The following is a 27821-nucleotide window of genomic DNA, read 5'->3' as shown; positions in this document are numbered from 1 at the left end:
TTAGGTACATTTGGAACACTGTTATCAAAAGAAGTTATTATTAATGATTTTGGTGGAATTTTCAACAAATCATTTTTTTAAATTTTGTCAAATTGTTGCGAATATCCTGTGAGTTTTGAACGAGAGCATATATAAGTGTTTAAACAAACGTGCACGAATGATATACGGGAACGGCATACGTATGCAGGTAGGTAGATGGACACGTACGATTTTGCTCTGTCAGGATCTCTTGGTTTTAACGGTGAAACGAGAAAGAACAGAATTTGGTGAAAATTTAATAAAGAGAAACGTCCACGTTCGCGTTGCTCTCGCGTTCGTGAGCATACGTTGAAAAAAAAAAGAGAGGAGAAAACCATTGCGGAAAACGTTCGCGCTATTTGTTAAAGGAAATCTTTTCACCTACCGGATGGAAACATTTTAACCAAACGAACAGATCTACCGATGCAGTGAATGGAAGATACAAATTTTGGATTAATTTGTATTATTAAAAGAAACAATTGACTCAAGTGCAGGTTTCGAAATCGGACGTTAGATATGCAAGAACCTAATAGATCTTACGGTATCTCAATAGAGTCCTGCGAATCCTCTGGGATCTATATCAAACAGGATGAACCCAATGGCGTCTCGGTTAGGTCTAGTATCTGATAGCGATACTCTGAGGTTATCTACACCAGTTAACGGAGGGTCTATGTCAGATTAATGGATCCGAAACAGCTTATATCGATTCTCGACATTTTGAGAATTGCTTGCATCGAATTGGATGCGTCCAATTTCATCCCCATTCGATTTGAATGAATCTGAAGCGAAGCGCGCGAAATAAGTAGTATAGATCTGTATATCGTCAGACGCGTAGTCTATAGCCAATAACTAGGCTCTAGACTAGGCTCTAACTTTCAAAGGGTTAAGAAACTACTAAATTACATAGCGATTGAGATACTTGATATAACACATAGCGTGGTTGATTAAAAATCAATGCAGTATACGTAAAGTTTTTCGACGATGATTTCAGAGGCTGACGGAACGACGTGCTTCAGCCATAAATCGGTGCCCGATATAGAAACAAATATAAGGCCAATACTTTCGGATATTGCCGTGCCGAAGTGATTGATGGTCCAAGATATTCAATATCTGCTAAAGTTCGCGGCGGTGAGCCCTGCCTGCCCGGCGCCACCACCTATCCCTTCTAACCCTCCTCCCTTTTTTTCCCTTCTCCCCTTTCCCGGCTCTTCTTCTTCTACTTCTTCCTACTCTTTTTGCAGCCACGACCACCTTAAACCCTGGCTATCCTCCTTATCCTACCCGCTTCCACGAAAATGCATGACTCGAAATCCTGAAACGAGGGGGGAAAAACTTATTTCCCGAAATTCACTGGCGTTCCTGCTAAAGCGACTGTTAAGGGTGTGCGAAAACGACGCTCCAAAGTTAGATTGCTGGTTAATCAAAAGTATCCGACCAAGACGATCTTAATTAGATAGAATTTTACTTTATTCTACTTATTTTAGTAACTGTTCGACAACGCGCTATTTTTTTTTTTTCACAAGTTCGAAGCTTTTCTTTGACCGAAAGAGGAGAAGACGGTCTAAGTTAAGAAGGGTAAATCGAGAGAAAAAAAAAAGAAAAGGACGAGGAGAAAAAGGTGGAGAATCGTTGACCGATTCGACGGACTTGGAGAGGAGATTCCGTAGGTGGAATTGTTTTTTCGGCCAACTGCTGTGTCCTCCGTGGACCCATTAAAGCGACTTGTGCTCCGCGGAGAGGGTAGAAGCGGAGAGGTGAAATAAGAAAGAGGAGCAAAGAGGGGCAAAAAGTAAAGGTTCGGATACTCGGGATGACGTAACGGGCAAAAGGGATCCCTTGAATCCCCTTACGATGATTGCGGTAGGCTTTTCAGAGCAGCCCTTTTCCTCGAGTATCATCGTTTCCCGTTGCTTCTCGCCTCTTATCGCGTTTCCACGGTGCCCGTTTCATCCGACGATCATGTCACACTACCGGCTGTTCAGAGGCAAGGGAACCACAGATAGGCCAGGAGCTCGGTGAAATTTCATGTCTACCCTATCTCTGGATTCTGCATCCCGAAACGCGCTCGTAATCGAAATAACAATCGTACGATTCAAAGTAGAGAGTCGTCCATTTCTATTTTCTTGTCTATCGTTTCGATTCCTTTTTCGACCATAACTCTATCTAACTCGACGAAAGCGATACCGTTCAAATTGCGATTCGTATCCGTTATAAGGAATATAATAGAGTGGACGAAAGGGGGGTGAGAGAGGAAGGAAAGGAGAAAATGAGATTATCAGATTGGTAGCGGGGCTTGTTTCGAATTCATGGGGCGTCGAGTAGCCACGCGCGCAGATAACACGCCGCGTTTTCTATCGCTAATGGGAAACGGTGTCTGGCTGCCAGTCACTGTCTCGACGATCGAACGAACCCCCGGTAATACGAATTTCCTTTGCCGTGGCACGATCGAATCTGCTTATTCTCACGAACGGAATAACGTAACGTCGCCGGAGCGTGGCCTCTTCAACGTTTCCACAAACGGAATATCGCAAACCCGGCGGAATCCGTACATTCTCCCTGCGTATACATTCCGCTTCGCGTGCAAACCGCATTCTGTATACACGTGTTCCTCGTCAATCTATTCGTCTATTCGTCTATTCGTCTATGCGTGTCCGAAACTTGCCAACGAGTTTCCGCACCAGAGATCCTCTTCCTCATCGTCTCCTCTCGAAATAGAAAATTACCGAATTCCCATCTAAGACGTGCCGTAGTTAATTAATTTCCGAAAACTCGATCAACTTAATCGTAGACACTGGTTACCAAAGAGCGTTTTGCTTCTGGAACTCCTTAAAACCCGCCACCCTCTATCTGACGATTAGCGAACGAAGTCGTTAACTCGAGTATGTACCCGAATCCTCTCGAATCGGGCGAAGAGCGGCACGGAAAATTGGAGGGAAATGAAAATTGAACGGATACGTACGATCGAAGGACGAAGGGGACATTTTACCGAGAGAAAAATCTTCCCTCGAAACGCCAAGTATTTATTCTTCTATCGAAAGATCAGAAATTAATTTTCAAATTTAACCTCTCCGTTTAATGGCTGGGTCATCGCTGACCCACGTGGCACCGAACGTGTTAAACAGGCCTACTTTAACGTGTTGCTCGCCTTGGTACACGCAGTTAGCTCGATCAACGTTAAACTACGAGCTAACTATAAAGCCGAAGGTAATCGTGTTGGGTGCATCGAGACGATCGCTGCTACAAGACTAGCCTCGTTGTGTAATTTCCATCGTTAACCAGCGGATCGTTTTTCGTTATTAGAAAACTAGGATGGAAGTTAGGAGGATGGTGGGGTAACAGGTTGTTTTAATGCAACCGCAACACGAAAACGAGAGAGGCTGTGTGTGTATAACGGATCGCGGGTCTACCTATTCGGGTTGCCTTATGGTCGGAGGGTTCGTTGTTGGTTATCGTTCCCGAAAAGCAGCCTGCTGTTCGATGTAGTACACAACGAACAGCTGTTAACTGAATATATTGCGATCAATTGCGGATCCTTCGGGATAAACGAGCCAACCGAAGAGCTGGCTTTTTAAACGATCAGCGACTTGACTTTTTAGCAATTTGAATAAAGGAAATTATAAAGAAAGAAGCGAAACTGCATTTCGCAGCAAAACCTTCAATTGCCACTTTTCACCCGAAGCCGCCCTTTCGAAAAGGCAAGCCGAGCCTGCTCGAATGTCGTAACTCTTTTAGGATCAAATAACCTTCGACAAACTGAGGACGGAATTAAAAGCACAAAGCGGCGAGGGTGCGCCGAGAGAGGATACCGGAAATGGGAAGAAAATTAAGACGTAAAGTCGGCCCGGGTTCGTGTTGAAGGAGAATAACGTTTGAGGTGTACCGCGGTTCGAGCTTTCCTTCCATCCAAGATATACACGCTAAACCAGCTACCTACCGACCTTCTCATCCACAGAGAAACAGTCTAGTAACCTAGCAACACCCTCGACACCAGTTCAACCTGTTCGCCCAACACCTTGGCTTTCAATTCACCTTATCTTTGCTATCTACCTTGCGCTACTATACCATTCGACCGAGTCCCGCGAAAAGAGAGGCCAACATTTTGCGCTCCGATTCAAATTAAATCTGTTAAAACCAAAAGAAATTACATTAGAAAGGCTGATGAACGAACGTTGTATAAAGAAGGAAAGCTTTTAACGTTTCCTTGATTTTCAAGTTTCAAACTTCTTTCAGCCGCGTATCCTTTGATAGGAATTCACAAGAAGTTGCGATTATTCGAAAGCTCCTCGAATTCACAGACTGAAAGGTTTCTTGCCACGCGTTTACAAGAAACTTGCAGGGGAAAATGTACACGATACACAACTACGTCGTCAACCGAGAACTTCAACTTTCTAAACATTCCCGCATTCAATAGCGACCTACTTTCCCTTGAACTTGTCTAAAATATCTGAAGTTCGAACTTGACTTCGAGTTTGAATAATTAAAATAATTATGTGTTAAAATGCAAGATCTAAAGAGCGCGTAATAAATCACGAGCCGAGGAAAAATCATCGGCTGAAAAATTTGGACACCGTGATATAAAATGGAAAGAACATGGTAAATTTCAGCTGGAGAAAAAAGAGAGAAAATGTAGGAAAAAGGTGTCTAACGAGCGTCTAATGGTGTGGACAGTTTGTAGCGTAAGTCAGGGTGGTTCTCGCGGTTTATTTTAATGAGGCAGCTGGGTAGCTTTACACGGTTCTCTGGCACTGAGCCTGGTAATAGAACTACTTTTCGTTTCGCGTCGCTTCCCTTATCTTCATCTTTACCACTCCCGCCTACCGCTTCGACTAAACCCCCCCACTCCACCCCACCCCACCCCACCCCATGCCGTGTGCACGAAATAAGTTGAAGCTACTTCTAACGATATCCTTATTTCGAACTTAACAATAAGAAAGTTTTGCGCCAAACTTTCCAGGAATTTTAAAGGTATTCTTAAGCAAACAACTGCGAAAACCGAGCGAAATCCGATGGAAAGTTCGCGCGTGCAGTATTCTAAACGCAAGTAGTTGCCAAGTGAAACCTTACGCTATTATTTGAGATACTGTATCTCTTTGTATTCCGAGAAATCGTACAATTTTCGTGTCTTATCATTTTGAATAATAATATACAACTTAACCTCATTTCGTACAAATGTATTTGAAATCGTAAAGAAACGCAAGTAGAAAATTTTATAAATCATGCCATTATTTGTAACATACCTGACAATGAGACGAACAAACATGGCGGACCTGTTGCTTGTTGTAAGACGATCAAAGCCGACGTTAAGAGTCCCCAAGGATTGCAGCGTCTCTCGTAATCACAGTCCGCCAAATTCCGCCAAATTCCGCCATAACCTTTACCGTCTTGATAACACTTTCACAATATCAATCGTATGCCTGACCGAAAGCCAATTTTCTACGAAAAAGTTTATAAAACGCGAACGAAAATGCAAAATTGAAACGCCACGCCACGCCACGAGGACAAGATGGCTGTTATCGGTTACGAATTGGCGCAATTTTACTTTTTACCTCTACTTCTCTCGATACGTTTGTAAATATACTTGATTATGACTAATACGCGTAGCAAAGTTACTGTGGAGCAAGGTTATTCACTTTTTTGTACAGTTTTGAAAAAATTTAACACAAAAATTTAATAAAATATACGGAACGAAAAATCCGCGCGTCCGTCACTTCTAAAGCACGAGGCGAGAGGCTGGGGGCGCCACCGACTCGCGATTAGTACAGAGCAATATATCGATAATCGATATAAGCTACTGTGCATCGATTCGATTTAAACGCTGGAATATTTGAAATGCTCAACGTAGCGTAAATTTGTAGCAAGTTATTTAACGCTTCCGTTGCGTATGAATCATTAATTAATCTGGATACGTTCGTGCGCAAATGAATATTAAGTAAATTATCCTTTTTACACGACTGCCGGTAAAATCTCAGTATTAATATTTATAAGTATACCGTGTTCATTGAAAGCAACGATCACCACCGTAACCAGTCTAATATTTCCAACAAAGAAACCTCGAAACTAGTTATGTTATCGTAATAGAAAAAGAAATAGAAAAGGAAACAGAAAATAATTTATCGTGACAGGCTAATAACCTGTTTTCGCGGGAACAGACTGAAAGGTTATCTCGTAGAAAATTTCAAACAACCAACAAGCTCCGTGACAATCAAAAAGGTGCACGATTCCAAACGAATCCAACGTGGCACGTTAATTAAACTTAACGTTAACTCGCTACCCTAGCTGCCAAAAGTATTACGAGAACTCTGACCGCGCAATCTAAATGCACGTTGCCATACGGATAGGTCGATGTACGCGGACAGTTGCAGTATCGGTGTTTCTACTCACACGTGCACACGATCGCGCATACGTTCGTGTACACACACGTGCATCAGAGTACGCTTCACGCATTATAGGTAGTGAGCACTTGAGTTATAAGATTGCCATGGACACTTGCCAGGGTAATATCAAACTTCGAAGCTCCGACCCCCTAGAACCACCCCCACGCGTCCGTCGATCGCGTTCTGGGTGCACGTGTTGTGTGCACATGCACGTGCAAGACACACTGCTCGATCGTGATGGTAAGCTTCGTTATCACGCACGCCCACGTGTGAGCTTGATGCGTTGTGGCTTAACTCCTTTATGCTACCCAACCTCTCCCGCAACCTTTCCCTCTCTCTCTCTCTCTCTCTCTCTCTCCTCATCCAGAGGGACGGTTTCCCTGTCAACACACTATCCTAATTATACGCTATCGATGACACGAATTAACGATCGGCCCGGGAACGACTTGTTATCGCAGCTGCTAATTGTGCCAGTGATTATGAAAGTAGTATAGGTCATCAGTTTTCCCTCTCGAGGTATTTAGGAATCCATAAATTCTTCTTTCTTGCAGACGTTAATATTCCAAGTATTGCAATATTAATGAGCGAGAGATCATTTCGAACGAAGCAAGTTTAACGAGAGAAAATTTGATTACGGAAATTACTCGAGGCTATTCCGAGTCAGACCTTTAGCCGAAGAGTCTGATTTCGTGTAATTCTCAAGTAGTCACCTCACGAAGAACGTCTGCTACTCCCTCTGTGAAGCGTAAATGAGATTGGACGGAAGAAAAGGGCCGGCGAAGGAAACGCGTGATTACGATAATTCAATCGAGGATCTTCGTCGTGCTGTCGCATCGGGAACGGGTACAGAAAGACCCCCCGTATCGAACGGAGGGACCTTAAAGGATAGTTTGCTTATTCCGGTCACAATGTGAGTCACCGTCGACTCCGTTCATCCCTCTTTCAACGTTGCAACCATCGACGTACTGACGCTAATGCATATTCAATGTTACACCCATGCCTGGAATATCCAGAAGCTGGTACTCCCTGCAGACCTCTTCCTGCTACCTCCTTGTTTACGAGATGACTTTTCCAATTCTCTGATACCTCTCAAATATCCCTCGCTTTAATTTCCCCATAACGGAACGAGATATACGTTTCCTTCTGCTCGGAATAAACGGAGATATTTCCGGATACTCGGCTAAGGTAAAGTCGAAATATTTTACAGGTAACCGGCTATCTCGTAAATTAACAAAGGCTCTAGATTTCAAAAGCAACGTAAAAAATGGCGGTCGTGTTTCTTTCTCTTGATAAAAATGAATTATTGTATTTTACTCTTATTTGCGCAGCTGTGCGGCTCTCACGAACGCACAAAGGATTCCATCGCAATTTTTGAATCGTATTACGGCCCGTACGCCGCGCCGTGGATGATCGATTTCCCCGAGCTGGATAAAAACCTTTCCTCGAGACCGTATTCTTTCACACGTATGCACGTGAATATCCCAACGATCGAGCTGCTTATACACGAAACTCCTTAATATTTCTCGCCACTTTCGCGGCCCGCCATATGAATTTTCCTGCAGGCTCGATTCAAAGGAATAATAAGTTTCTGTTCTGGGTTAGCCTCTGTGAAACTTCATGCCGCTCTTTCGCCGTCGTCGTTTTTCGTAATTCTCAACCATTTTACATTTATACGATTCTGTTTTATTTTCCATTTTTCGCGTACAGTTTTCAACGATCCAGCCCCTTTCTGCATCCCGAATCAAACTCGTTCGTGTCTACGTAGAATTTAACCGCGCGATTCGTCGTACTTGGACGTGGCATTACCAAGCCGTTCGTGAACGACCCGAAAAGATAAATAAGAATGGCAATAAAGAATCGAAATGGCAGAGCAGGACCGTTAACATCGACGTAGTTACGCCATTAAGCCATAACTCGTGCCAAAAGTTCTCTAGCGACAATTGTAGCCGTCCAGTACGGTCATTAATATCGAATAATTGATAGCCAACTGTATCTTCCATTAGAGTGTTAATTAAAAGAGAGATCGATCTACGGAGACTATTAAAACTATACGCGTCGCTATTACCGACGGTATTTCGGTTAATAAAATCTAAATCTCTATACAGATATGTTGCGATCCTAGAGCCGAATTTAGCGGGATAAGTTGGAGATTCGTGTTTATCGAGGGTGCTTAAAGCGATGATCAATTCATTTGCTATCGCGTGGCTATAAGACATTGGAAAATTAAATGTAACTATATCTAAATGGAGAATCATCGCAGATCCCCGTAACGGTAAGGGGTGGCTTGATCCTTCACCGCTACCTCTATCACCCCCGAAGAAAACCGACCCTTACTTCCCTCGGATTGTTTCTCCGGTGGCTGGGTTATATGCTTTAGGATAACGTTCCACGATCACGCGATGACTCTCCACCTTTTAACCCCCACGGCTAAGTACGTTTTAGTTACCCCTCGGTGAAAGCTACCCTTCTCTCCTCTCTTCGTATCCTAATACCCTCCGCTCGTACATCTTCATTTCGCTCCGTCGTTTCTTAAACACTTGGATGTTATCATTTCCTCGCAATGTGTTTCTTCCACCCGAAATACGATGTATCAGAATTTTCTTCTACAATTTCGACAAACCCGTCTACTACCATTTCTAATAATATTAAATAGAATTATTAGCGAAACGTGGCGCGTTGTCGTGTTCTCTCAAGAGAGTAGAACAACGTCGACGACATTCCGTTAGACCCGATATCTTTCACCTATAAATTATAATATGTAAATGGCGAGCCAGAGAGCTGGAGAACGAGAGGGGTCGGCACACGCTCGTAGGTGGAAGGGGTTAGATAGGTAGCCTGGCAATTACAGAGGCTTACTGTACATACAAATTGCTAGATACCCTCTTCCCTCTCACGCTGTCTTTCTCTTTAGTACCATTTACCACCCCCTGCTAGCTGGAAGCGCAGCAATCCCGGACAGAAACGTCGCTGGAGACGCAGTTATATGAAAGCAGCCGGTGGAAGGGTATTACCAAAGTAAGAAGTCAGCTTGATAGCTATGGTCGTAACTTGGTTTTTCGCTCCTATTCCTCTTCTCCTAATTCTCTTCTCCATAAACCTTCGTAGAAAGACTTTGCCGCTGGTAGACGACGTCTTTCCCATAAACCTCCGTCGAAAGCCTTTTAAAACGACGTATCGGTAAATACCATGCACTTGCCTAGGCTAACGAGATTTCTTTCCCTTTTTTCCTCTCTTTTCTTTTTTTTTTTTTTTTTTTTTTTTACAGACGGACACAGATTTTCAACCGCACGAAAACTACTTCTCGAACTTCGTACTTCGTAAAGCGTTTCGTCAAAGAGAGCCAGTCGAGATTCGGGTCAGCAGCGCACGGTGTTTCTTGAAACGTTGGCTGGCAACGAGAACCCGATCAAGGCTGAAGAAGAGAGAACGACAAAGGGACAAGAAGAGAGGGTAGAGAGGTGGATACCGGACAAATTATCCATCTTCCTCATCCCTTCTCAGCTTTCCAAAGCATCCAGCCATCCTGTGGGAATCCTTACCGAAGGAACCTCACGCCCTAATAGCTGCCTATGGGGACGCGATGGGACTCCCGATGGACTGGACGAAATCTCGTGCATTGTGCAATCCTCTCTCTCCCCTCTGACCCACCCCTGTCCACCCCTCTTCACTTTACCTTCCCTCTCGTTCGCCATCGCTCGACAGGGGAAGAGTATATTCCTTCCAATTTGCCAGGGTTGTGCATTCGACGGCAGATCGAAAGATATTGGGGGAAGAAATTTTCTTTCTCTTCGTTTCCCTTTCGCTTTTCGCTCCCCCTCCCCCCTTCTTCTTTTTCGTCAGGCTATTCTATCGGGCTGGCCAATAAGCTCGTGCGGTTTTCTTAAGTGTAAATGAGAGACGATTTTTTTTATAGAAAGCAATAATGTATCGGTCTTTTTCCTCGACTTTTTAACGAGCCAAGTGGTTGTTTTAATTGGCAACAGTGTTCGTTTTAAAAGCGTTCTTATTAATGTAAAAAAAAAAAAAAAGAATATCGTTGAAAACCGGGACACGGGTGTTATAAAGTTTCACGGAATATCGTATTTTCGCTTGTTTCGCGACGAGACACGAAATATGGTTGACCACGGACAAACAGGGTCAGCTACTGGGCCCGACGTAAACGCTTTTCTTTATAGGTGAAATTAAGCTAAGTTTACGCGCGATGTGTCGGGATCCCTTTTTACGAGCAGCCGACTACCGTAAACCCGGACTGGTCAAATAATTTTCCACGATATTGCACTCGTAACCCTGTAAAAACACGGGCCACCTTGCTAATAATACACAGAACAGAACAGAATCATGAATGTATGCATAATTTCTTCTATTACCATCGCGGGATTACGTTTTTCCTTTTAACCAGGTCTCCGGAACCACGCAATAATGACCCATTTTCCGTAACACGTGTAACCGCGAGCAGAATTAACAGCGCTTTTGTAGCGAGCTCGCAAAATCAAATTTCGCTTTTAATGCGACTAATAGAATTTTACGAGCCACTTAAATTGTTCAATTTACAAAATAACAGGAATTAACACGCTAATTGTATGCTCTCGGAGTTGAGTTACTCGAAACTAAAACCATTCGGTTTATCGAGGATACCGGGGTACATTTTAGGGAGCCGAGTTAAATAAAAAGAATCTAGCGAAGTGGTACTACCGAGCGGAGCAAGGTATGAAAAGAAAATCAGAGAATGAGAAGGGAACGATAACAACGGTGATCGCACCGAAACTCGAGATGGAGCAAGGGGGCAGAAAGCGAGAACGATTGTTGAAGCGGAGGCAACAAGCAGGGATCATTTGAGGAAGATGTAACACGGGACCGTCTATTCGCTACGGCTCATAAAACTGCGCGTTTTATGCTGATGGGCCGCGTCTCGGAGACATTGGCAGGAGGGAAAAAGGGAAGAGTGGAAAGAAAGGAGGATCGAGCCAGAAAAGAAATGTACAAGCTACGGTTGATAAGGGGTGGCCAAGTAAAAGAAAAAAAGAAAAAGTACGCGATGTAGGCCGATGAGGCTGGTTCCTCTTTGGATGATTTTGGCAACGGAGCCAAATGCAAACGGCAGGTGTTATCCACGCGAGACTTTGTCTATTTTCGAGAAACGAATCTCGGTTCGATCTCACCGCGGCGATCCTTCGATCCTGTTGGAACCGATCGAACCGGAAATACGAGTCTACGTGCCATTGGATAGCGTCGTTCCGCTTGCAACGAGATTGCAATTTTAAAGAGGAGCACTCTTCAAAAAAATCTCTAACTACGCTTGGCCATTCTTTATTTCAAACGAGTGCAACAAATTAAAATTGGCCCCACTTGCCGCCACTTTCGACGAAATATTAAATCCTGTTGAAAAGGACGGTTAGAAGGGCTTTAAAAGAGAAGTCGTTACTTACGTTAGGACACTACGAACGCGTTACGTTTATTTCGCGAGCCGGCGAAAAGCAACAGGATTGTCGCGGCTTTATTCGCCGAGTTAATTGCAATGTACCTGCACGCGCGACCATCGAATTACAAAAAGAAACAGAACACCGTCCAGGCCTGGGAAGAAATTAAGTGGATTAGTAGCCTAATGGCGAGAACGCGACGGCAAACTGAAATAAATATGGTGCTCACGAGGCAAGAGGGTGAATGTAATTATCCGACTAACCACTTAGTAATATACGTAGTATCGTCTTGATAGTTTCATAAAATGGAATTCATTTTATTTGAACTTTCTTGATATTCCGAAACTTTGACAGGAATATTTTCCTTTTTGGCCGATTCCCTTTCCGAATACAATTGAACGGTATCGCTGGCGGGGATATAAATTCGCGATAGAAAAGGGAAATGAGCAGCGGAATGGGTGGAGACACGAAGGAACGAGGACGAGCCGTTAAAAGTTGAAGACGCGTTTGCGCGGAACTGTTTCATTGTAATAGCCAAAGTTCTTGGTCGCTTTGGTCGGTCTGCCCTTTATTATTTTATATTTCGTGGCTGCACGGTGGGTAGTAGGTACCACGGAGATAACAGAAATTATACTTACGTTTCAAAGTGGAACAACCGTTAGCGACGAGGCAAAACTTTAATTCGCGACGATACCCGCCGTAGCTCGATGATCTCATCTTCTTCTTCTTCTTCTTCTTCTTCTTCTTCTTCTCGGTTAGAGCCCAATCCCAAAGGGATTCATCCACCTTCGTAATTCCTTCGACCGGCTAGAAAGATACGAAGCCACTTATAGCCGGCTGGCATCGAGAAATTTGGAAAATTTCACCGAAAAGTCATCCCCGGTAGATTCAGGAAATTAAACCGCTAATGAGAACGGTCACAAATGGATCGACGTTAAGCCTTCCCCTCACTCTGTAATTACTTCTTCGTCCCGTTACCGTCTTTTTCCTACCATTTTTCTTTTTTTTTTCCTTTTTTTTTTTTTCAAGTTGAAACTCGTTAAGGTAATACCGCCTGCGGCGCCAAATTGTTATCGCGAACTAGTTCCATCTTGACCTCTTATTTATACGTCTTGATAGTTCAAAGTTCGATTGCTTCGTGATTGCAAAATGGCACGTGTTATCGAACCGAGTAATAATGCGAAACTAACGCGTCGTATAAAACGCTTTGAAATTCAAAGTCGACTCCCCAAAGTCTACTGTTAATTACCAATTAATATTCCTAATCGAGATTTTGCAATTATAATCGCGAAAACCCCGAGGCATTGAAGTACCGCGGCAAAGGAGTTAAATATTGAGCAAAAAATGAATGTAAATTCTCGAATTGAATTTATCAGAGGGAAAGGCAGAGTTGTTTCATCCCTTTCGCAATTGAAGATCGACGGAATCGTTGGAAGCGTTCCTCTGACGCGATCGATTAACCACAGAAGCGGATTCTCCGACATCCTGGGAACACGCGCGAGTGCGTCGAACGCACGTGCAAAAGGAGCACGGCCGCGAGATACACGCATGCACGATCCTACATAATATAGTGGATCTGCGTCCTCTGTAATGTAATCATGGCTGACACAATTAATCACTGGACCATCCAACCCCGGCAAACCATTAGCGATCGGGACACTCGGGATTCGCCGAGGATGCATGCCTGTGCACTGTGCACGCCTGAAAGTGCATTGTACTCGTGCACACGAGCACGTTACACGCCCTCGAACGAGAAAGAATCATTTCCGCTTCTCTTTTCTCCAAAAGGAACCCCCCCCCCTCTCCACAGTTTTAATTAACAGCTTCGAAATGGGGTGAAAATTGAAATAACAAGTTGCATCCGCAGTTTATCTTTCTTTATTCTTCGATCATTTGACTGAATTAAATTCGTAACATCGTTTACCCGCATAGCAATCAACGCGTTAATTGGTCAATCGTTATCGAGCCTCATCGATGTCCGATTGATTTCGATTCGGCGATATCGAGTCCAGAAACGCGCACGATGTTGAAAAGGTGGCCGATCGATGGGCGAAAAGGGAATCACAGACATCGCGGCCTGAACGGAGTTGATTAACTTCAGTCGAGCAAGTTGAAAAAACCTTCGATACAATCTTTATCGTGTACGGGGTAAAGAACTAGTACCGCCGGTAATTAATTATACAGAAGAGGAAGTTCGCGGAAGTTTTCTCATTTTTTCCATGGAAGGAAGGATATCTCTCTCCCTCTCGCTCGATGAACCTGAAGCACGATCATTACTTTTAATAGAACGGCCAGCGAGCGAACAACAACTAAATCTCGATGAGAACGGATCGCGATACCCTGGCCTGCATTGAAACTAATTTTCCCGCCCAACTACCCAGAAGTTAATTTCGTTTCTATCGAATAACGAAGAAGCAAAGTTACCGGACAAGTATCCACGCCCTAAATTTTACATCCACTTTAGCAACACAACCAATTATTATGCTTGAATTCGAAACACAGAAGTATCTTTCATTTTCCACAGACTTTAATTACGAAATATAACACGTACATAGAAAGTTGTGTACGAAGCGTGAAAATCATAAGGGAAAGAGGAAAAGGGAGTGACCGCTCCGGCTTTGGGAAACAAGGGACAGAATATGGCCCATTGGCCGTGTGGCAAGACGGGAAAGCGAAGAAGAGGGAGAGCAATAATACGAGGATCCTTGGAAAATGGCCAAAGTGTCAGTCGTAATATTATGGTCGTTACGTGGAACGTCCCCGACGTACATCGTGCGAATCAACATTTTATTCCCTGACACTGTGCGGGTGTACACACACCTCGTGCCCAGATACAGAACCACCTCGAGCTCTCACTCTTCCCGATGAAATCGTCAACGATCCAACGATTCCTCTTCAACCATCCTCGTCCACGCCTTCGACTATCCCCCGTGCAAAGTGGATATGAAAAGTATCGTGTCACCGGAGCATAATTTGTAACTGCCTTCACCCTGGAAATTTCGATAATTAAGCATCCAAGTTGAACTTCATTTTTATACCTTCGCATATGGACATACCGACACGTTAAAATAACATTGGTAAATATTTCAAATAAATCCAGGAATACGAGGGATTCGACGAAAGTGGAAAGTTAGGGTAATCGATGAAAATCTTCCTGGTAAATTGCGAAAGAAATAGGACGTAGACTAGAATAGAGAACAGATGAAAGGACAAGGAGTCGCGACGGTCGAAGCATGCTAGAGAAGCTTCAGGAAACGTTGGTATTATCATAATAATAGCTGAAACCATCATCTTTTCCGTGTCTGCTCTCTAGTTCCCCCGACCTTACCCGCTTTCTCGAGGCTCCATTCTACCCGAGAGTGCTTCAGAAAGCCAAGCCTAATAGCGCTCGCGTTTTGTACATTTACAAATTTAAAATGATAATTTTCTCGTGGGTGTGGCGAGCCTTCAGCCCATTTGCGCCCTTTTATCGCCGCACCCGTGCCTCCTTCTTATATTTTTCATTCTTCAAGTCGTGACTGGTTTCGTCAGCTATGTATACCTTACGTCAATAATGCGACTATAATTATAGCTCTCGAGAATAAACAAATTCGAGTGATTGTTAATTTCTATCCAGTTGCATTAGCAAAAAAAACTACGTAAGAAGTAATTGATTAGGTATTGCTTCACTCACCAATAATTCCCAGTCAGTATCGTTCACGAGAACCAAAATTCCTGGTCGCCTGTACACATAAAATATCACATTGCAGGAAGATATGGCTACATACGAGCTACAGAATAGACTATTTTTGTGTCACACGATTTGTGAGACTCTAGAGCCCCCTTATCATTTCACTGTTACGTATTACCGTATCGATTGGCACTGGTATCACGGTACAACGTTATTGCTAGTAGAAATTAAGATCAAAAACATAGATAGACGTCTGTTATTAAACAATAAAACACAGAAAGTTTCGAATTTTTTTAATTTTGTTATGCGCGTCATACATTTTAATATAGCGATAGTTTCTTTCTGGGTATTACATGGAGGTGCCAGCAAATAAAATAAACGAAACTGAAATATATCTTTAGCACGATCTCTACTTCACTTGCTACTAAGGATTTATTGTATTTGCGCGTTAAATTAGTGCAAATTATTATTGTTTTATAATTGAACTGAACTACCCCTGAAGTTCTCTAATTTTGTATCGGTGCGCGTTTTGAAAACGGTACCACCAGCGCCATCTAGCAGTGAGTGGAGGAAATTATAGAGCATTACCGACGGATCTGAAAATGGTGTGTACTTCCAACATTAGATGGCACTGGTAGTACTTTCTTTGAGTTAATTCTCCTGCCATCTCGAGTAGCGTCAATGTATTCCCGAGTCGCCATCTTAACTTTATAAGTACTTATATCGGTCGAATTGGAAAATGCGAATAAATGTAACATATCGTGGTGCGACACGAGTGTACTGTAAACTTCGCGGGTATCAAATAAAAAACCTTGCCGTGCTATTTACGAAGATTTTAGCTCGTATGCTTACAATATTAAGGTAAAATTATGGAATGAATTGACGACTTACACGGTGTTTCCTTGTAAAAACAGTTCCGGCCGTTCTTTCAAAAGGTTATCTTTTATCCAGAAGAGTAACTTTTGTATGGTCCCTGTAGGATTTCACGTGGTCAATTAGAATTTTGATTTAAAAACAATTTGGGTTACTTACATTCATCTCCAGGTAAGTTCACCTTGTGTTTTTTCTTTTTATCGAAAAGCAATTCCGCCCCACCCCTGAAATTATTTATCGAATTAAATGAATTTTATAGGAAAAGTTAGGTTATGTGTAGTTTTAACGTTACCCAAATTCAATGGTCACAGAAATTTCACTATTTTCATTGGACATCTTAAATGATTTCGTTAAAATGTATTACTTGTAATATCATTAGTTATTGTCATTTAACCCCTCGCATAGAAACAACGTGAGTGACAATTCGGCTCAATTCCGTGTTCCTCTTTTTCAATCGGACAGTAGTGTATACACTGCGCGCGGCAAAATACTAAACTTAAATATTCAAAATTGGTTAAGCGATGGGCACATTTTCTTTGAATCCCAATATTTTTTCAGAATTTCTAATTTATTGTGTGCAGATATATGTTCGAAACATAATGATTAACGATCTTAAGTACCTGTAGATCAACAGTTGTAAAATATTTATTATCTTTTTAATCGTTATAACTTTTATCACAGACTTATTGACATTAACGTTGCAACAAGTATGTCTACGATAAAACAAGTAAACGAAGGTAAAATGTAGAACAAGTGCCCCTTATATACAACACAAAGTACATCCCTGTATATTCGCGGGTCATTAGTCTCGTAATAATTATGCATTTAATTGCAACGCAAAGGTTCCTTTGTACATGATCAATAGCAATATATAAAGAATCAAGATTTGTTAAGTAACAGTGGTAAATAAGCATATGTATTTCGAAGCGTATATAATAAAATTATAGGATAAAAGCGTAAATATGTGAATAGACTGAAGTGTAGGTGCCATCAGCGGCACAGCTGTAATGGCGGCCGTCGGAAAAGTACGGTCGCACGCGCTAAATATCTAAATAGCCGAATAACACGTTCAATTCATATTTAAATAATTTTAATCCCTTGGTGACCATAAGATTTCGTATAATTGTAATATTTTACATGTTCAGTATCAACTTTCATAATGTCAGAGGAAAATAAACATACTTCGGAGGAGACCGAGTCGGAAATGAATACAGAAAATCAGATCAGAGAACAGTCGAAAAGTGATACAAGTATATTAAACAATGAAAGCGAACAACCTATGTTAGAAGATGAAGAAATGCCGACGTTTGTTAGTGTATCAAGTCCTTCGAGACGAGACGATTCCGATCCGAGTAACGTAAAACAACAATGTAGAATACCTGTAGAAGAAGATCACAGTCGAAGCCCCTGTCCCAGTGATGATCAAGGAGGAGGTAGTATTTATGTATTGTCTTCTGGAGAAGAAAGTAACCATCCTTATAATGATGAAGAGGAAGATGAATACGGAGATAGCGATGGTGAGTAAACAACATGTAAATTTTATTAAAAATGAAGCAGTATTTGATTTTTTGACTGTTATCCTGAACTATAGAAATGGATGAAATGGACCTTGAAAATGAACATGAACATGAACATGGAATGTTAGAAGATGAAGAAGAGGAAGATGAGGAAGATGACGATGAAAGAAACCCTCTGAGAATGCCCAATGAGGATGATGAGGATATTGATACAGAATATGACCAAGAATATTTTGATAGAGTATCCGATGACTTTATTTTAAACAATAGATTAAAGCAACATCATAAAGAAAGAAGTTTATCATTGCAAGATCTAAGTATTTCTAAAAATAATGTTCATTCACCGTATAATAAAAAAAGGCATAGTCTAAATATTGTTAGGCAAAATTATTTTGGTTTCCAACAAAATCCAGTAATGTATTCTATCATACATAAAAAACAGATGGTGCCAGTTAAATATCAACATGTGGAAAGTAAGGTGAAGCAATATATAAGAGATATAAAGGAACAGAATAAAAGATCAATGGAAAAGCGTATTAAGGAGCAAGAATTTGTGGAAAATAAAACTTATGAGGAGGATGAAAGTAAGAAATATTTTTATTTCAGTAGAATCTGGAAGATATGTCTATTGTCTGTTGTAAATAGCTATAGATCATAATACTTTCAAAAACAAAATAAAAATATAATTTTACAAAGACAATAAAACATGCTTCCATGTACTTATTATAATTTTTTTTTTTTATTATTATTTTTAGACAATGACACTGAGCAAGTGAATACACCGGTCATTAATAAAGTTATAAAAGATTATGCACAAAAGACTATTAAAGATTTGCAACGTGAAGAAATCGAGGGTACTAATTTAGTTTATAATATAGCACAAATAGTCAAAAATAGTAAAAATAATAAAACTGATAACAAAGTAATTGAAAATCAATTTAAACATATGCGAAAGGATTCCGAGTACGTTAATATCCAAAATGAAAAACGGGCACAAAGCAGCGACGATAAATTAGAGAAACGAAATGGTTCAGTGGATATTAATGTGCATCAAATTGAATATCAAAATACCTTGGATAGAAACATAAAGTTTAATAACATGAATCAATCTCCTTTAGTTAATGGTCATGAACAAACCCCTGCATTTATCAACTTGCGTACAGTAACTTATGAGGAATACATGCACGGTATAACAAATAGTGAGCAGAAAGACGAATTAGATGAACAGAAAGAAAAGGCACACGAGACTGAAGTGTATAACGAGGCAGAAATGATTAATGAACAAGAAATCGATAATAGTAACACAAGTTGTTCTTTGAAAATTGAAAGCGTGAAAAGTATTCGCATGAGCCAAGACGAGTCGGGTAATTTAAATTTTGCAAAAGTGAATTTAACAGATGACATAGTCACGGAAAGTACAGAAATAATTCAGTTAAAAACCCAATTGAGTCAAAAAGATGCTCAGTTTCATCATTTGAAAGATGCCTATCAGAAAACATTGGCAGAGAATATAAAGATGAAACAGGAATTGGATGCGCTGAAACAATCTTTAGCAAAATATGAGAATGAAAATAAAGCACGTGAAACAAAAGTTGCATCTGTACAAACTGAAACCGTTGAAAAATCTGTATGCAATCAGGAAACCACGACTACGGGAGAGATAAACAAAAAAGTATCCACTAGCAGTGTTGCATCAACGGCGAGTTCTTCCGATCAATGGGCAGAAAGCGCTTACAGTCCAGCGGTATCAATTAAACCACCCGATCTGACGTCGATTCTTAATTCTGATGATAGCATAGTACTCACTAATGCGACTCCAAGAAAAATAGCACATCCGTTATCTCGAACGTTTATTACCTCGTCTCGAATTTTACAGACCCTTTCTAATATAACGCAAGGCAAAACAAAAACCGAGAGTCCTTTAGTGCAAAATACTAAAAAAGGTTTGAATGAAAATTTAACGGATCAGCTGGTAAATTCACATTACAGTTCTCCAACTCATACTTCGAGTTCTAAGAAGCGAAAGGCAACAGAAATGCTTGGTTCTTCTACTTTTACTCAACCCTTCAAAATACCTCACACGAGTCTAGAATCAGACAGAAAAAGTAACATCAATACGGCTAATGTCGAATTTAAATTTGTTGAGGAGCATGCAAAATCTAAAGCAGAACAAGAACAGAATGCATCTATTAATAAAAATATTGATGGTTCTACGTCTACGGACAGTAAAACAGAAGAAACAGTTGATAATGATAACGGTGTAAAGTGTTTCATATACGCGGAGGATGAGCATAGTAAAAATAAAAGTTTCTTAATTCAAGCAGAAGAACCACTAAAGGATGGAATAAATGAAAAGAATCGGGTTCAAGAATGTGGTCCATACTTACTAGGTAATCTTGAAGTAAGAATGTCTGAAATAAATGGTACAATTAGCGTTTGGGGTAAAGAAGTGAATCGAGATGATATAAACGACAATGAAGACGACACAGAAGTGTCTATAACACCATCCGAAAAGAAAACATGTAATTGTTGGCAAAGTACGCCGGAAATGAGATTTAATGAAAGTCCGCTTGTGTGTTCAACGAATAAAAAATTGAGAATTCCATCTAGATTCAATAGATCTAACTCCAATAGTTCTCAATATCGTCGCAATTTATCATCAAATGTAATGGGAACATCTTCCTTAGGAGACGATTTGCATGATAAAATACATACGGATCATTCTTTTAATCTAAACAATTGTGTTCTTTCTTGTGAAAAATATGATTCTCCAAAATATAACGAAGAATGGCCAATTTGTAAAGGTGCTTCAAGCTCACAAGAAAAATTACATTCCTGTTGTATACATCCTCCAGAACTCGTTAACGAAGAACGTCGCTGTGATTTGCATCACGAAAAACAAAAATATGATCTTAGTCCTAAACATCTTAAAAATAAGTTATATAAGGGTATTAGAAGGAACTCGTATAAAAATACTTTTATACCAGATTCAAAGAATCGCTTAAATGATAACGTTACGAATACCAATATCGAAACAAACGAGGTAACTTCCAAATGCCGTACGTGTCAACGTTCCTTTCAGAATGTAGTGGCTAATCCAACACACTCAAAATTCAGTAACATTGTTAGAAATTTCTCTTATTCATGTAAGTCGTCTTTGGATAACATAAGTAACCATGAAAATTCCGAGAAACATACTTGTAGTCATAGTGTTTCTAACGATGATGAAGAAGATCCTCTTATACCATTTAGGCGATCTAATGAAACACCCGAGGTAAAATAATAGAAAATAATTCAACCTGTTCAATGATCAGTTTTAGTGTTTTTCTTTAGTACTTATGGTTTTTTTTTTTCTTCTTCTATTCAGACCAGACAACGAAGACTAAGTGGTAAAAAGGTACGGGGAATTCTTATGGACCTCTTAAGAGGATGTGGAGATTGTCGTAGTAGCAGCAGTACGAATTTAATTAAAAATGAGCAACAGACGAAAGAAGCACCTTATACTGTAAATGGTCCTCCACAAATTAAAATCACATCTCCCTCAATGGGACCTACATCTTCAGGTTCTACCCAATGTAACGAGAGGTAATATATTTCCAATACTATTGAAATAATATAGCGCTATAAAATAAATTGTAAAATATACTGTTATTCCTACTTCAGATGTTGTCACGCATATGCGCTGCGGATCGAATCACAGCTTGAAGAATTCCGCACGGAAATGGAAAGAGTACGATCACGTTCCGACGCAATCCTTGATATGCTCAATATGCTTCACTCTGTGGATATGAACTAATGAAACTTACACAGTGCTTTTTCCTTGTACAGATCACTTTCTTAATTTCTTTTTTAAGTCAACATTCACACTGTCGTCAATCTTTGTTATTTTCCTCTTTTAATTAATTGCATATAGAAAAACACGTATTCAATTTATTAAAATGAAAAACAGTCGAATCAAAAGAAAAAGTCACATCGTTTGTATTATAGTGATTCGATTTCGTGGCGTTGATAAATGTGATATTAAAAAAAAAAAAAAAAAAAAAAAAAAAAACAATTTGGTATAATTTTTGTATCGTACAAACGTTACTACTTTTTTTTTTCTTTTTATAATTTAAGTAAGAAATTTTTGTTACAATTATAGACCGACAATGTTTGAACATGTAATTTACGTGACCGAGTGAGACGACGATCATCGCCTCATTAAAATTTTATTTCGATATCAATAAAATACTGAATAATTTCTTATTTAATAGTTGCAGTCGCAGGAATCGAATCCTGTACCAGCCTCTCCAGGTAAAACTCCAGGTGGCATCTCTCCTTGTCCTTTAAAGATGTTGCTATAGGATGTCTTCAGATAATTCACGTGTCCCTGCAGTGATCTTATGCGACCCTGAGCTTGTTCGAATGCCTCATTCAGATTATTTATTTGACCTTGCATTTTTTGTCGAATCTATCAACGATAATAGGTAAGCTACAGCCAATGTTGAATATTAATTTTAGCTTATATAACAACAAATTACTTCATCTCTGTCTTTTTGTGCAGCTCTTGCAGTGGCTCGACATTGAGCCAATTGTCTTTCCATTTCCGCTATCTGACTTTGCATCGTTCTTCTAGCAGTCTCACACCTCTCCTTAGTTCTTGCCACTTGTCTTGCGGAATCTTCTCGGACCTTTCAAAGAAAAGGAATGTTAATTGAAATGATCGATTTACAATGTTCAAAATAACATACTTGATCAAGCATTGCTGTTAATTGAGTAACTTCGTGCATCTTTTCATCGATGCGCTTTTGTAGCTGCGCCTCGTGTTCCTCGAACCTAGCAAGCGTGTTTTTCATACGTTCATTTTCGTGTCGCAATTCAGCATTTTTTCGTTCCAATTCATCGAATCGACCCGAACCATGGCCTCTTTCATCCTGTGAATTTTACATACACATGAATGTAACATCTTGAATACAATTTTATTTGATAAAAATGGATGAACAGTAACTTGAAGCTGTTGAAACTCGTTATGCATCACATCCAATTGATTTTGCAAAGCCTGCATCTTATCTTTGGTAGCTAACAATTCTCGTGAAAGATCCTCGCAATTTCGTTCGGCGACTGCACGCATTTGTTGCGCTTCTTGCAGTTTCACTTGAGTTTGTTTTAGAATGTCTGGCAATGGCGCCAATTCTGCAAGCTTTTCTTGAAACTGATTCTATACAAAAAATCACAGTATTGAGAAACATGTAGCTAAATGTATAAATAGATCTCTTACATACTTTAACTCTTCCTATTTCCAGAGTCACGTTTTCATTCATTCGTGCATTATCCATTTCCATGAGATCAAGTTGCCGGCGTTGCTCTTCAACTTGTTGTTGTGCCTATTTTTTGTCACTGTCGTTAGCATATGCATTTACGTTGACAATTAAGAGAACGTATGTTATTATAGTAAAAAAAACCTGTAGGTATTTGTTGCGATAATCCTCCAACTGAGCGGCTTGATCTTGAATCATAGATCTCAATTCTTCAAGTTCGTCTTGCGCTTCTCGAAAGCGTTGTTTGAAAACGATAAGAGCTTGTTCTTGTTCAATCATTTGTTCCTTAAAACCTGTCATTAAATGAATTGTAACATTTACATATTTTTCTTTAACAAGATTCAGAATGATCACCTTCGTATTTATCTTTTTCGGCTTCTAGTGCCTTCAAACGTTCCTGAGCATCGATCAGTTTTATATCCAATTTTTCCTTCTCTTCGATAGTTTCGCGTGTTTGCTGCTTCAGTTTCTCGGCATCTGTTCTTAAACACGAAACCTCGCATAATTTGTTTTTGTAATCATCTTGTAGACGTGCGTATTGCTCGCGTAGATCACGTAACTGCTGCTGAGGACATGTGCTAGCTCCCTTTTATTAAATATTTCGTTTAGTTCGTGTTAAACTTCTTTGTTAAGTTCAATCTTACCATGGGAGCATTTATACAGGAGCCAGTACAAGTTGAAGTAGGAGGCGGTGGCATCTGTACACCATAGAAAATAGATTATTTTATAGTTTAAAAAAGAGCATCCAACTAAATTTGATCTAAGAAGAAGAAAATATTCTGAATTTTTTATAAAAACATTTATTTCATACAAAATTCATGGTGATAATTACTATAACAACAATTACTATCGACGCCAATTTTCAGAATTGTGATAATCTTTGTGACAAGCTATATACTCATGAAACAACCAATTTCTCATACAATCAAGCTGATCGAAATACTGTTTTGATACCTTAGAAAGAGGTACAGAGGACGATGGTGGTAGAACTGGTGGTAATGTTGGAGGTGGTACATAAGGCGGAGGACTTGAGCCTTGAAGAGTCATAGGTGAAGGAGGGCAACAACCACAAGGTGCGCAAGGAGCGGTGCATTTCAACAGCTTACGTTGTTGTTCCAGCTGCTGACGTTCTCGTTGTACATTAGCAAGTTCCATCTGCATGTTACGTACTTCGCATTCCATACTGCCTAATTGTTGTTCCTAAAAGGGTGGCTTGTATATAAATAGGAAAAATTGCAGTGACGTTTAATGAATATGTCGAAGATGTACTAGCTGTTTGTTACTGCTCTCGTAAGCTGCAATCTTATTCTCTATTTCTGCAGGGCAGACGCTTTTCGGAGGTGGTTGGACGCATGGTGATTTAGCGACAGCAGGACTTCGGCAACACATTTCATCGATTTGGGAAGATGCACCACTCGTAATACAAGCACCTGTTACTGATGCACCGCCCGCAAGTCTGGGTGAATCTAAATATTAAATATTGGTCATTACATTATTTTTTTCATCGTACAGTAATAGATACTATGTATCTTACCTTCGCTAGGTACACATGTATGACTCCCGGCTTTCACTGAAAGGTATCAACAATATATTATTCCTTAACGTTAGAGAGCACAGATCTGATTGATTCGATTGGAACTTACCACTTGTGGCGTTAGCGATTGGCGATAAAGAATCAGGTTGAAGACAACACTTGCATCGACAATAATCGTCGTCTTGCTGTAACGTAGTGGTGTATGAAACCGAGCGTAAAGGGCACGGACTTGATACTCCTGACGAAATTGCACCTGGACAGGTGTAACAACAAGGACTAGTGACTCGTTGATTCAAGCAAGCTATCTGACGTGTCAATTCCACGTTTTCCTTCACTACTATTCTCATTTCAGCCTGTAGCCCGCATACCTTCCTCTGTAAACTCTCAACGGCAGAATCCTTTTCTAGCAACGCTTCTTCTAATTTATATCTAATATGGGGCAAAAGATCACATGTCTTATGTCAACATATTTTTCCGATGACAAAATCTGTGCAACTGTTGTTAAGGCAACTGATCGATGTTCACGTTTTTTACTCGATTTTATATTATTTGTTCCGTGTCAAAAAACGATACTGGGTGTTTTAAATGAACACTTACTTGCCACCTTCTAACTGGGCATTCTCTTTTGCCAATTTCTCTTGCATCGTTAACGATTCTGTTAATTTTCCCGTCAAAGTTTGGAGACTTTCCTTTCCTTTCTTCTTGCTATCTGCTACAACAATTTTCGGAATTTCGTCCTCTGTGTTCCCGCAAACGATTACTCTCGGAAGCCTAATTGTACAAAGTGACGCGTTTGTAAAAGAAAATGTTAAAAATGTTAACCAAATCAGAACATACTTGTCTTCAGGATACTCTATTTGAGGCAAATCGAAACGATCCTCGGGCTTTGATATCCTTGTCGCAGACACTTCTTTGTCTATTTTATCTCTGATCTTTTCTTGCGCTGCAACTTCTTCTTCTTCTTCGGCAATGGCCTAAAAATCGATTACTAAATCATTCACTCAATGCAATTTGTACTTTATGCTGTTGATATTTAACGAAAATGCAAAATATGTACCAAGCTGAGTTTCGAATACGGTTGCGGTATCATGTCGAACATTTTTGCAAAGGCGGTGCTCGAGACATCGGCCAAGCCTAATAATCGTTGCAACTTCCGTGTTATTTGTTCGAATTCAGCCAATTTCCTCATAACTTCATCTTGCTTTTTCTGAATAGTTAAGGTATCTTCGCTCGTTAAATCTTTTTTCTATAATACAAAAATAGAAAACCCATGATGGAAATATGTTTCGAAGGAGTCGATGTCTCTCAAAAGCATTACTTTTGAAAGTTCAGCTATCTCTAGCTTTAGTTGCTCGATGTCCTTTGCAAGTACAGCACAACGTTCATCAGCATTCTTCATTTCTAACTTTACAGTGCTATCGGTAAAAGGTGATGAGCTCAACATGGATTCCTGTCGACCACCAGGTTTAATCGACGCACCTGCTCGAAAATTGTCATTGATCAAATTAAAATTGTCTTTGGCATTTCAGTGAACCCTTATCAAATTTTCTTGCGATTACTGTACCTTCACCAACGCCAGGAGGAAGTGGATAAAATGGAGGAACCTGATCCCATTGCCCGACTGTTCCAGTATTTGATATCTCTTTAATCGTGGCTTCCAGCCCTTTATCTCCGACTTCGGTATGTCTTGATCCAACTTCGGTATGTTTTGATCCGAGTCCGCTATGTCTTGATCCGACTCTTGATGATGATTTCTTTGATAGTGAGATTCTGTCACTTTTGTTATCAGGAAATTCTTGTGACTCGTTCTCAGCCATGCTACAAAATCATAATTGATTTATTAATAGCAATAAAATAACGATATATCGCGATCGAAGATTCAATATATCCTACTTTAATGATTCTTTCGTTTCTGAATTTTCACTTTTACGTTCTTGCGTCTCTAACGTTTCTAAATTTGGCTCCTGCTTATCTTCCTCCTCCTTCCTTTTATGATCATCTGCCTCGTGGGTCTGTCAAACGAAAAATTTTACTTTTAATTATTATAGATGCATTTTATATACTGATTACTGTTGCGCAATTTAAATACCAATACCAAAATCACACACCCGTTCAAGAATGTGTGGCTCAAGTTCTGCTGTCTGTTGCAAAAGCACCGATTCTACGATATGTTTAGAATTCTTGAAACTTTTTGATTTGTACAAAGGTACATGTCCCTCCTGATGATACTCGATCGTAAACGAATGTATTTCAGGTAAATTCAGGGGCTTCTTCAAATCGAACAGAGATTCCAATGAACCAAATGCATCTCTTTTCAAAGAGGATTCGTTCAATTTGGCGTTTTTCTTCTGCGACTTTGAATTGTACTTTTGCAGATGTTTCAATTCGTGGAAGCTTTTCGTTTCAGTAGGAAAATTGTCGAACTCGCGAACGTGAAAAGGCCTCGGTGAACTTTTTGCTAAACGAGATGAGTTCCAGGTGCACGGTCGTCGCTTCTACGATCAATTAAGTTATCATTTGGCACGTATAATGTTTATTTTCTATTAAAATTTTTATGAAAAGCAATGTTAATAGGACAGCATCATGATATAATACAGTACAGGTACATATGTATCTTTCTGTAAATGTATTAATAAAATTAACTAACATTTTACCTTCATTATTTTACCTTCGACACAACACCGTTGCTTCATTCAATACCGCAAAGTCCTTGCAGTCTTATCGTTAAGTTCGCAAACGATGATTATTTCTCCTTTATTCACTGAAGAAACGGTATCGTTATCAAATAGCGTCGAACGATTTCTCAATTATCTTTTTCGAAATATTTTTTTAAAATGCTTTTTATAAAATTCGAAACTGAAACATATAACGTGTTAAGATGTTAATAAAGAGAATAAAACTTATGGCAATAGAGAAAATATAAAAGAATTTTATGTACCAAATTTGACACTTACCCAAGAAAACCTTCAATTTCTTTAAATAAGAATATGAAACATGCGTCTTTTATTTTTTTGACATACAGCGATATATTTGAATATATCAGCATGCCCCCAAAATTCGTGATCGACGCGTAATTTTATAAATAATATATGTTTGCTGTAAATGTATTTTTCAGCAAAAA

The 27821-nt window shown here is 40.0% G+C and overlaps 3 protein-coding genes and 1 long non-coding RNA gene across 12 annotated transcripts in view; 1 reads left to right on the top strand and 3 right to left on the bottom strand.

Annotated features, from left to right (window-relative positions):
- LOC117601035 (uncharacterized) overlaps positions 1-12790 on the bottom strand; it is a 104090-nt gene extending 91300 nt beyond the window's left edge. Inside the window, exon 1 of one of the 2 annotated variants that reach the window (XR_004580583.2) lies at positions 12448-12790. This is a non-coding gene — a long non-coding RNA (uncharacterized LOC117601035). Of the gene's footprint in view, positions 1-5255; positions 5757-12447 lie in introns of those variants that run through there. The other variant, XR_004580582.2, reaches the window with a different exon arrangement.
- An 872-nt stretch (positions 12791-13662) lies between these two features.
- Urm1 (Ubiquitin-related modifier 1) lies at positions 13663-16853 on the bottom strand. Its single transcript, XM_034316702.2, has 5 exons — positions 16645-16853; positions 16512-16576; positions 16371-16452; positions 15483-15531; positions 13663-14799 (listed from the first exon to the last, which is right to left on the bottom strand). The coding sequence occupies exons 1-5, from the start codon at positions 16686-16688 to the stop codon at positions 14731-14733; spliced, it is 309 nt and encodes a 102-aa protein (XP_034172593.1). The 5' UTR covers positions 16689-16853; the 3' UTR covers positions 13663-14730.
- On the top strand, positions 16188-21923 carry LOC117600701 (uncharacterized). 6 transcript variants are annotated; one of them, XM_034316485.2, is made up of 7 exons: positions 16381-16523; positions 17498-17869; positions 17944-18110; positions 18312-18453; positions 18625-21143; positions 21237-21454; positions 21533-21923. In XM_034316485.2, exons 2-7 carry the CDS (start codon positions 17512-17514, stop codon positions 21663-21665), a joined length of 3537 nt encoding a protein of 1178 aa, XP_034172376.2. In that variant the 5' UTR covers positions 16381-16523; positions 17498-17511; the 3' UTR covers positions 21666-21923. The 6 variants fall into 6 exon arrangements, with proteins under 6 accessions (XP_034172367.2, XP_034172376.2, XP_076546101.1 ...); XM_034316476.2 differs by lacking the exon at positions 16381-16523 and adding an exon at positions 16188-16340 and having other exon boundaries at positions 17944-18453; XM_076689986.1 differs by having other exon boundaries at positions 17944-18453.
- Positions 21894-27784, bottom strand: LOC117600724 (uncharacterized). 3 transcript variants are annotated; one of them, XM_034316509.2, is made up of 21 exons: positions 27655-27784; positions 27355-27556; positions 26809-27195; positions 26594-26712; positions 26265-26518; positions 26019-26179; positions 25758-25946; positions 25538-25674; positions 25298-25471; positions 24810-25129; positions 24701-24736; positions 24436-24632; positions 24121-24366; positions 23811-23864; positions 23521-23752; positions 23311-23459; positions 23131-23232; positions 22857-23066; positions 22600-22782; positions 22390-22539; positions 21894-22319 (listed from the first exon to the last, which is right to left on the bottom strand). In XM_034316509.2, exons 2-21 carry the CDS (start codon positions 27391-27393, stop codon positions 22116-22118), a joined length of 3543 nt encoding a protein of 1180 aa, XP_034172400.1. In that variant the 5' UTR covers positions 27394-27556; positions 27655-27784; the 3' UTR covers positions 21894-22115. The 3 variants fall into 3 exon arrangements, with proteins under 3 accessions (XP_034172400.1, XP_034172409.1, XP_034172419.1); XM_034316518.2 differs by lacking the exons at positions 27355-27556; positions 27655-27784 and having other exon boundaries at positions 26796-26935; XM_034316528.2 differs by lacking the exons at positions 27355-27556; positions 27655-27784 and having other exon boundaries at positions 26790-26929.
- Between the last annotated feature and the right edge of the window lie 37 nt (positions 27785-27821).

Source organism: Osmia lignaria, chromosome 9 (assembly GCF_051020975.1).
Source record: "Osmia lignaria lignaria isolate PbOS001 chromosome 9, iyOsmLign1, whole genome shotgun sequence".
In the NCBI taxonomy this organism is placed as follows: domain Eukaryota; kingdom Metazoa; phylum Arthropoda; class Insecta; order Hymenoptera; family Megachilidae; genus Osmia; species Osmia lignaria.
Note: the sequence above shows the minus strand (reverse complement) of the source record. Positions and strands in the feature narration are given on the sequence as shown.